Genomic DNA, 10,667 nt, shown 5'->3' on the forward strand with positions numbered 1-10,667 from the left:
CAGAGTCATGTAATGTGACGTAAATTAACGTGACTATGCAAGGTTCCGCTTCCCCACAGGTAAGCAGCAGGGTCCTTGCGATCCCGGTTGCCCCTGAATCTCACGTGGGCCACACCTCGAGGTCCGGCGGGCTGCATTTTGGACGCTCCTGACGTATTATAATTACATTGCATCACTTGTTCTGCCTCTAGCTCCTATGAACAGCCCTGATCAACCTGCATTTCTGCCTTGTTTTCTCCAGTAGTCGTCCTAATTTATTCTAAATTCAGAATAAAAAGTGTTTCTGCCTTCACATACTTTATTATTTTAACTGTAATTACAATAGTGGTGTGTGTATATATATATATATATATATATATACTGTATATAGATAGATAGATATGCATACACATTATATACCGGTAAAAGTATCGTATTTATCGGCGTATAACACGCACTTTTTTAACTAAAATTTGAAGCTGAAATCCTACCTGCGTGTTATACGCCGATAAATCCTAGAGCCAGTGGCGGAACTACTGGGGTCGCAACTGCGACCGGGCCCTGGAGTTCTGCCAGTCAGGGGGGCCCAAGGGGGCCCCCTGACTGACAGAAATCCAGGACTCCTCTGCTGGTGGTGGTGGCCGCCGCCGCCGCCTGCCTGCCTCAGCGCCGCCGCCTGCCTGCCTCAGCGCCGCCTGCCTCAGCGCTTCAACTCCTGTGTCGGAAGCGTGAGGCGTTTGTCTCGGGTGCCGGCGCTTCACGCTGGGCGCCGGCATATGACGTCAGACGCCGGCGCTCAGCAGTGAAGCGCCGGCACCCGAGACAAACGCCTCACGCTTCCAACACAGGAGTTGAAGGTAAGTGACCGGGGGGGGGTTAGGGAGGGAGAGGGGAGATCCTGAGAAGGGGGGTTAGGGAGTGTGTGTCTGAGTGTGTTTGTGTGTGTCTCTGTGTCTGTGTCTAAGTGTGTGTCTTAGTGTGTGTGTCTGAGTGTGTGTCTTAGTGTCTGAGTGTGTGTGTCTGAGTGTGTGTGTCTTACTGTGTGTGTCTTACTGTGTGTGTCTTACTGTGTGTGTCTTAGTGTGTGTGTCTTACTGTGTGTGTCTTAGTGTGTGTGTCTGAGTGAGTGTGTCTTACTGTGTGTGTGTCTGAGTTTGTGTGTGTCTTACTGTGTGTGTCTTACTGTGTGTGTCTTACTGTGTGTGTCTTAGCGTGTGTCTGAGTGTGAGTGTGTCTGAGTGTGTGTCTTACTGTGTGTGTCTTAGCGTGTGTGTCTGAGTGTGTCTTACTGTGTGTGTGTCTGAGTGTGTGTGTCTGAGCGTGTGTGTGTCTGAGTGTGTGTGTGTGTGTGTGGTTTCCCAGATAGCAGTGATTCTGATGAAGTTTTTTTTGTTCAGTTTTTTTGTTCAAAGAGGTGCTTTTTCTTTCATATTTGCCTTATAAGTGGTATAAATGTTATAATAAATGTTATAATGTAATAAACATTATTCCAACGTTAAGTTCATAGCTTCCAAGTTAAAATTATTTTTTCTTACTCAAATTTCCTTGTTAAAATGGGGGTGCGTGTTATACACCAGTGCGTGTTATACGCCGATAAATACGGTATATACTGTTACACAAATTTAAATGAAAGAGTGGCAGCTAAGGGGAAAGAGGACAAGTATTAAAATGTAGGTCAGAGACACCTCTATGACTAATTATGCATCTCATTGTGACGATCACTTCAAATTCATCTTTCATACCAGAAAAGATGAGAAAGGAAAAGTTTATCTAAATCAGAGTCCTAATAGATGTGATGTATAGGACAAAATGAGCCTTCTATGTGGGGATGGGATTATCAACATTATGCATTCTTGTCCCATAATAGAGTTTGGGATTAAAATATCCAGCATTCGCATGTAGGCATCATTGTACTGGTGACAAAACATTCTGCAAAAGACAGGTGCAGTTAATCCAACAAGACTCCTCCCTTGACAACAAAGGAGAACAAAGAAAGACATGCTCTCATCCTGAACTCTTTGGAAAGAATGGGTTAATGGGGGTGTTGATCTGGTGTCCCAAATTAAAAATCGTGACACAGTGCAGTCCTAGCGCATTGAACTAACTGTACGCCGTGTACACACACTGCAAAGTGGTGAGTGAACCTTCCCATTTTTAATGTCTTTTAGCTTTTCTCAAAGAACAGCAGTCTTGGTTATTATTTATTCTTTCTTTGTTAATAACATAGTATGAAAATTCTATTGTAAATTATGCAAATAGTTAAATGAATTGTATAACATGGAACTATGTAAATAAGATTTATAAATAATAAAAAAGATATATATTTTTATTAGTGATATCACAAAAGGTCTTAATGGTAAGGCATGTCCCACTACACGTAGTACAGGTTAATACAGTGAGGACATGTAAACATATATCGTATATGCATAGCATTATCCTAAATCTAAGACAAGACCAAGGACTGAGATGCTCAGACAACACTTTGGTGCAAATGGAAAAGCCTCTGATGGTCCTGTACAATTGCCCCAGTGTTCAGCTGTGCTGGAGGTTCAGTGGGAGACAACAAGGTTCCACAGAACTTGACTTTTGGGGTATGCTATGGTTGCCTATTTTGCACCACACACACTCTGTAAATTCTGGAGGGCAGTGTCTCAGGGGGGATTGGCTCCGGAGATATACCAGTAAATTGTTGGGTTTATGACGGTTTTAGCCAGTTGTGACTCCTTGGCCGAGGAAGTCTGTTGTTTCCCCTTTGCAGATTTTCAATAAGATATCAGCTGGGGTGGGGCAACAGGTTTTGGTCATGCATTCTCCACCTGAAGTTGATTAACTGGGCCATTTTTACTATAATTTTTCCTGAAATTATCTTAATGTACATGTATACATGCAGGCCATATGACATACAGTAGCTTATAACCATTAGAATTGCTCACACATTATGTCCTTTTCCACTAACACATTTTTGTAAAAATATTTGTAAAAAGTTTAAGGTTAATAGAGTTTGAGTTCAGGTAGTAGAGGAAAAGGAAGTTATCTGCAGCATAAGCTGGACCCAAAATCCACATACACTCTGTATTGAGGCAGTTGATTGTGTCACAAGGACGAATAATAGCCCCCTTGGTGCTTATACAAAAGAAGGGCACTAACGTCCACTGCATAAGAGACGTAGCTGCAGGGCATTACTTGGAATAAACCTAATAGCGAATTTCTAGTCAAAAACATAATTTTAACAGGTGTCACAGTTTTTAGAATCATCAACCTCAGTATTGTGAAAAAGATCTACCATACTGTTTTCATTCTTACTGTAACATAATTGCTGATCAAAAGTCTGGGGTAAGATTGTTAAAAAGATAAATCATTTGCTGGATGAAATCTGTAGCAATTACTGGGTACAAATCTACCTTCTTGGAATGAGACTAAATTAGAGGTGTCGGTCTTAATATATCTGAACAGTCTAGCTAAATTATAGCTGATGGGTCTTTAGTTGCTGTAACTAGTCTTTGTCAAGGCCTTGCTTGTTAGCAAAAAGGTAACCCACTACTAGCTGATCAGGTCCAGATGTACCGGTTTGTTATTGTGTGTGACTTTAAATTATTCCACTAATTGTAACACCGCTATGGAATCTACAGGCACTTTATAACTAAATGTAATGTAATGTAGCTGAAAGTTAAAGATTCCACAGAAGCATGAAAGCTACTTGTTAGCAACCCTTGGTATGAAAACATTGTTCATGGTAAAAGGGCATATCTGGGAATCAGGCTGCCACACAGTTCTATTCATTACGCTTTGTAGAATATCATTCCCAAAACATGATGAAGGGTTTACCCCAGTGGGCTTTCCCCAAAGAAAAGTACTGCAAATTCTTCGCTCCAAAGCCGTGATGAAGATATATATTCATTACAAAGGGAGTTCGAAGATGCTTTTAATATTTCAGGGGAGTTTCTGAGAGAGCTCCTTCATGTAACCATACATTATACATATCTAATTTCACCTCAAGAACTTTTTTTATTATTTTTGCCAGACGGGGATCAAAAATGAGCCCAGAGGTTAAAGGATTACATGCCAGGTAGCAGTTAAGCCCAACATACCAAAGGGAAAAATCTTCTCCACAGAAAACATTTAACATTCCAAATTAATAGATATTGATATTGTTTAAAGGAACAGTTTACATCACCGCCACTTTAATATGCATTAATTTAAATAAAGTATTAACTTTACAGAGAAGCTGCAGTTGTCCTCCTCCTCCTTGGTCCATGGTCTGCTTAAAGTAGCCAATAAGTGGCCTTCCATAAATGGGGGTCTTCTGGAGTTTTGTGAAAATCTCATAACTATTTCCTGTTTTAATTTGGCATTCCTCATATCCAGAGCATTTTATAGGCATTTCCTGTAGGTGCATGGCATCTAAATGTACACAACCCCTTTTTAGGATCATACTGAACTCCATCACCCTCTCTTCATCTTTTTGTTACTAATCCTGTGTTTAGTGTTATTTCTGTCAGCACAGATCGTCTTCTCCCTCAAAGTTTTTTCAGGTATAAGAAATACGGAGCTCTGGTAAATTATGCCATACTGACAATGATGTTTTTGCTCATATGAGCCAGCAGAGACTGCAAGAGGACAGAGGCCTCACTAATTATATACAGATGCCACATGGCACTGACACGGAAGGTTTGCGAAAGGTGGGACACGTGCCCACTTTTGCAGATGACCATGCATAACTCTCTATATTACTCGGTGAATCAGCTCTCAAGTCCAACATTCTAATAACCCTTAGTGGGAAGATTCTTACCATAAACCAGGGATAGGCAAAATGCCAACAGTGGCGAGGTTTGTAAAAGTCCATAGAAGATTGTCCACCAAAGACCCCAGGAAATCTCTACCATGAACAATGTTGGTGCCTACCCCTGCCATAAACTTACACATCTAAAGTAATTAACCTGTCAAACTGAATAAACAACTTATTCACCCACCAAGTTATATGAGGGTGCCTTGAAAATCTGGTCTTTTAGCAGTCTTCACTATTGAGTAAATTGGTTGGTGTTACCAAAACTGGGTTGGGTAATCTTCCAGTCCATTCACTTCTCATCTCTTTCACTAGGTGGTGTCTTAAAACGTCACTATGCCTGAGCCGTGAGTATGCTGTCAGTCTGTCTTCTACCTAAATATTTTTATATTATCCATGGACACTTATCTATCTTTCCTTTCTCTCCTTTTCAAACACTTGTTTAAACAATGTCAGAGAGGTAAGAGCTCTACGTATATATCTATTTGCATTCAGCATTTTTTTCTTATTTAGATCCTGGTCTTGATAAAACAATTAACTTTATTATTAAAAACATGTGTAATACACAATATTTAATACCTTCTTTCTTTTTTTCTCAGAGAAAATCAAAAATCTCAGCTTCCCGCAAGCTGCTTTTAAAGGTAAATATGTAAACATGCAGAAGGAGTTGATAAAAATAAAATAAACGCAAATAAGGAGTATGACTTTTTAGGAGAGAAGGTGAAGAACACTTTCTTTATGAAGCAGAAGAGGCAGAGCTGGCATATAGACAAGGAGAAACTAGGAACATACTCCGCTTCATTAGTTGAGGCCTAGAGGTGGAAGCAAAAAATAAAGATGGAAGAGGCAAAAAGAAGGCATAGCAAGGAGAGTTACAAGAGTATGGGTTGAGGATAAAGGACTTTTCTCTTACCCCCTTATTTACTCTACTATAGAGTTTGATGCTGGCAAAAGCAAAGGAGGCTTGGGATCAAGAGCACATCAATAATCAGGAGGAAAAAGAGCGATACCTAAGTGAGAGGGTGCCACGTGTCAACACCCATGGCCTGTCACTGACTGCCTTACAGGTAAAGACAGCATGCTGTGATGAGGTTGGAATGCTAAATTCCCCTTAAAACGAACACACTAATTTGTTTTTTTTTAATTATCTTGACAGGAACTATGCAGGGAATTGTATGAGAAGGTTGGTATTGTGGACGAAGAGCGATATGACATTGAGGCAAAAGTCCTTCACAACACTCGTGAGGTAAAGGCCTTGTACTGATGCTCATGTTCATATATCTCAGATGATATATAAGGAAATAAATATCCCACATTTCAAATTATAATGTGTTTTTTTTCCAGTATGATATATTTGCTGAATAAGAGGCATTGCTTCTTTCTGTAACTTTTAGATACATGTGTGAGGCTGGCATTGCTTCTCTGTTAAAAATAGCATGGCTGAAATTTCACAGACTTTAAATATTATTAGTCCGTGCATCTGCTGTACTTGTGCCTCAACCCTGCATTGTAAGGCACACAGTATTAATTGGGTTTATTGAACAAAAGGGGAAATAAAGAGGTGAATTGGCACATAACATAAGCAAAATGCTTATCCAGTGCCCAACTTCCAAAATAACATAAAAAAAACCCTATTCAAATTGAGTATTTCCATAATCTGGAGACGCATCTTGGTAGATTTTTCTGTCATTGCACATTATGTGCACAAACACAATCCTAAAGTACCAGAAGAGTAGTCCTAGGTTGGTTCAACCAACAGCTTTGAAGCAATGTATGCCCACTTCAGGAGTGGCTCTGGATTTTTATGAGCCCTACAAAATGACACCAGAAAATCACACAGGGATATCCATGCATGTATAAAATTAATTAATTTTTATTAAACGTCCGTGGTCAATAAAATCAAGGAGGGCAACAGAGCAAAAAACACGAACAAAAAGGCTAAAGCGCTTGATGAGTTTCAAACTCATAAGCAGCCTAACAGAATGGTACACTGTGTTGAATATATAGGGTAAATGCAAATTAAAACAATTAAAAAACAACAACAGCTGTGCAAATGTGGGAGGAGACTCAGGAGCTGGGGATACACCCCTCCTAGACCCAGTATGTCAAATCACCACAGGTGCCACATGCCTAGAATAATGAGAGAGAATCATTTTGCCTTTATATATAATATAAAGGCAAAATTAAACATAGTATTATAATAATATACAAATTCAATAACATATATTAATGCATACACACACAAATGGATAAAGAGCACCATCAATTTGATGTAATATGAATAGACACATGAGACAAAATAAGGAATATTACACAGGGAGCATATCTGTAGTAAAATGCTACACAAAACAGAAAATCCAGTGATACATAGTCTCCAAATTACTGCAAAATTACCAGTAGAAAAGAACCAATGCAACCACCAGGTGGCAGTAAATGTCAGTTTATACAAACATAACACTATAGTTACGTATCTCAAATTTATCACCTGTGGTAGATGACACAAATAGTTTTTTCTTATTTTGAACATGCCTGCAGCATTTGCTGATAGTGTGACCACAGCTATACATGCACGCAGTATTAAGCCAGGTACCAGTTTCTTTGTTCAATTGAGGTAGCTGGCTCGGTGCAAGCATATCGCCCAGGGTACGTGGCCGCTTAGAAATGTTCTTAATACCCTGTCTCATCAGTTTTCAGGATAGATAGATTCTTTGTAAAATATTTGGTTGAACTCTACACTGCGAGTAGTGATGAAGGCAGTACCCATCAATTCACCACTCTTCCTAGTGTCTCCACATCTGTCAGTAAGAAGGTGCTCTCTCTGTTTGGCATTGGCATTAGAACAGGCCCTATCTATATCCTTGGCTCTATAGCCCCTAGCTCTGAACCAGTTTTTAAGTTCAGTGGCCTGCTTATCAAATGAATCCTGAGCGGAACAATTCATTTTCAGTCGTATAATTTGTCCAGTAGGGACACTGCATATAACATGTCGTGGGTGACGACTACTGGCATGCAGCACAGTGTTTCCAGCAAGCTTCTTACGGAAAACAGAGGTTGCGATACCAAGAGTATTAGGCCCCACCCCCAATTATAAATCCAGAAAAGAGATTGTATATTTGTGGTGTTGAAACGTAAATTTTAGATTCATAGGCATAGGACACAAAGGATAATGCCAGGTCCGGGCCGCCTGATCAGACAAAAAGCAAGTCATCAATATAGCGGCCAAAAAATTGTATATATTCTCTGAAACCACCAGCTACTATATAGGACACTACTTGATCAACAATAGCCTAAGCAAAGAAATGTAGCATAGGTAAACTATAAGTGACATCTTTGTACCCAACATTAAACACTGTGCAGATACAGGACCTGAAGATGAAGGTGCTAGATCTGCGTGGGAAGTTTAAGAGGCCAGCTTTGCGCAGGGTACGGGTTTCTGCAGACGCCATGCTCCGTGCTCTACTAGGCTCAAAACACAAGGTGTCTATGGATCTGCGTGCCAACCTGAAATCTGTCAAGAAGGAAGACACTGAGAAGGTAACATTTTAATGTGTCTACAGACTGTCTACAAAGTTTCTTGTTATACTACCTGAAAGAAACTTGTACAGTTTTGTAGTTTTCTCACAGGAAGCCTCGATTTCTAAAGCTATGACGTGTATGTTTAATCATATTATTATTTTTTTAATTTATTACTTTCTTTTATTTCTATAGTGCCAACAATTTAGGCAGCGCTTCTTACAGTACAAACATTTAAAGGGTATGACAGAAGTAGAACTAAAAAAGACAAACCAATACATTAGATAGAGGGCACCGCTTATAATCTAGAGGGGATAGGTCATAGAATGACACAAGGTATAGACAAAAAGGAGAGATAGAGCCATAGATGAATGTTGGGGTTATATAAGTAGCAGATAAGATAGGTTGAGGTTCTAGCTGAAAAGATTGTACACTTCTCTGATATTCAAGTATTTCTTCATCACACAGGAGCGTCCAGTTGAAGTCAGTGACTGGAGGAAGAATGTGGAGGCAATGTCTGGTATGGAGGGCAGGAAGAAGATGTTTGATGCAGCAAAGTCACCCACAGGACAATGAAGAGGTACAGTAGCCAAATGATGCATTGGCCACTTGGTGTCACTACTGCACCAGGTGATAAACATTTTAAAACTACACGTCCCATATCATGTAAAAATTAAATTTGATTCAAAAAACAGGATAGTGGGAGACAGGGCCTTATCTGAGACAGGGCTCTCAAAATAGGACTGTCCTGTGACAACTGGAACTGTTGGAAGGTATAATGGAACATAAGTGGAAAAGCCTCCCAGCAGAAGTGGAAGAAGCTCATACAGCGGGAGAATATAAACATGCATGGCATACACATACGGATATTCTGAATCTAAGACAAGACCAAGGACTGCTTAAGGTTTAATCTTTACATCAGGAAAAATGTGCATACTAAATGGGCCGAATGGTCTTTGTATGCTGGTAGATTATGTTTCTCCATGTGAAAAAAAATATCTGACACATTTTATGGCTCTGCTGCGGAGGCTCTCGCAAGAGTTTGAAACTGATCTGCAGTTACACCTGGCACAGACCTGCACTACAAATCAAATCAGTGCAGCGCCTGAAATCTCTGCCCTAGCTGTGTTCTGTTATCTATAACATTTTATCTTTACTGCATAGCACAGGACAAAAGAAGCACACCCATTACCAGATGCGGTACAATCATAGATAGCAAACTTGCAGGAGCAGGGCCCTCTTCTGCTTTTCTATTAGTATGTTTTAACATGTGTTTTTATCTCAGGCATTTTGAATTCTTATACTTCAAGACTACTGCCACCACCACTGTAAAAATATCGTACACATCCACAAATTTCTAGATTTTAGTTTATTCTCAGATGACAAACATACAAGAAGTAGCACATTCCCCATGGGCTGTTGGCTTATGTTACCAATTAAACCACAATTTAAGCTTCCTTTATTTTTATTCTCTTTTTAGGACCATAGAAGACAGTTGTCACCGCTTTCCTTGCTGTTTCTTCATTTGCTTCACGAAATCCTCTTCCTTTTCCAGTAACTCAATGTTTCTTTCTTCTATATTGCCACATTTTACTCTGCGCAGTCATGTCACCATACAATGATAACATCAATGGTATATTCAAAATATGTTTATACATCTTTGCCTGCGGCAACCACTCTTATGTAGGTTGTAAGTGTAAAACCAAAACACGTTTGAACTACTTTACTCTACTTCACTTCTAATGCTCAGATCGGCCTTTGTATGCACACGCTATGTTCCATTGCAGACCTGTTTACAGTTAAAGCACTAGGATTTAATTGGAACACAAATATCCATCCCCACTCTCCACCTTTTCTCAGCTTCAGTCCCTCCCTTCCCCCATCTTTAGAAACCAAGTTAAGGTGTAAAGAGCACACTGGAGTTAAATATTAAACAAAACAGAGGTGAGAGCTCTATGCAGGGGGTAGATAGCAAAAACCTTCAGTCGCTGCATACAGTTGAGCGTTCAGTATATTTCACAGTGTAGTGTGTAAATTATCAAGTTTGGTAACATAATACAGGGTAGACTTCTCATTACATTGCAATGTTCTACCATGCAATTCAAATGTACTAGCTAGAGTGTACTATAGATGCAGCATGTTAAATGTACTTGACATGTATATTCTTTTCCGAAGTCTAAATACTAAATAATCACTGACATGTGCTATCATTTTACCATAATTTGTTTAAAAAACAGCTTTAACTATAATGCATCTCAAGGGAACCTGCAATTCATAACCCTAAAGGCTTTGTAGAGCAACAAGGATACCCTGCCCAGAATACAGACCACCTGAAACAGTGACCCCACCTTACAAGATTGCTAAAACTCTGTTGGACCTGCTCTAATTGAAT

General features: G+C 39.7%; 1 protein-coding gene across 1 annotated transcript; it reads left to right on the top strand.

The window, feature by feature from the left end:
• Positions 1-1,970: 1,970 nt before the first annotated feature.
• On the top strand, positions 1,971-9,906 carry TNNI1 (troponin I1, slow skeletal type). The gene is made up of 8 exons (XM_053457814.1): positions 1,971-2,113; positions 5,078-5,113; positions 5,362-5,403; positions 5,698-5,829; positions 5,919-6,008; positions 8,120-8,296; positions 8,744-8,855; positions 9,756-9,906. The coding sequence occupies exons 4-7, from the start codon at positions 5,704-5,706 to the stop codon at positions 8,849-8,851; spliced, it is 501 nt and encodes a 166-aa protein (XP_053313789.1). The 5' UTR covers positions 1,971-2,113; positions 5,078-5,113; positions 5,362-5,403; positions 5,698-5,703; the 3' UTR covers positions 8,852-8,855; positions 9,756-9,906.
• The last annotated feature ends 761 nt before the right edge of the window (positions 9,907-10,667 follow it).

Source organism: Spea bombifrons, chromosome 2, assembly GCF_027358695.1.
Source record: "Spea bombifrons isolate aSpeBom1 chromosome 2, aSpeBom1.2.pri, whole genome shotgun sequence".
In the NCBI taxonomy this organism is placed as follows: Eukaryota; Metazoa; Chordata; class Amphibia; order Anura; family Pelobatidae; genus Spea; species Spea bombifrons.

Excerpts from the sequence above, each read along its gene's own strand:
- TNNI1 (XM_053457814.1), top strand. The coding sequence starts at position 5,704 with ATGCTGGCAAAAGCAAAGGAGGCTTGGGATCAAGAGCACATCAATAAT. Across the intron at positions 5,830-5,918 it reads TGTCACTGACTGCCTTACAG|GAACTATGCAGGGAATTGTA; the intron begins GTAAAGACAGCA and ends TTATCTTGACAG. Across the intron at positions 8,297-8,743 it reads AGAAGGAAGACACTGAGAAG|GAGCGTCCAGTTGAAGTCAG; the intron begins GTAACATTTTAA and ends TTCATCACACAG.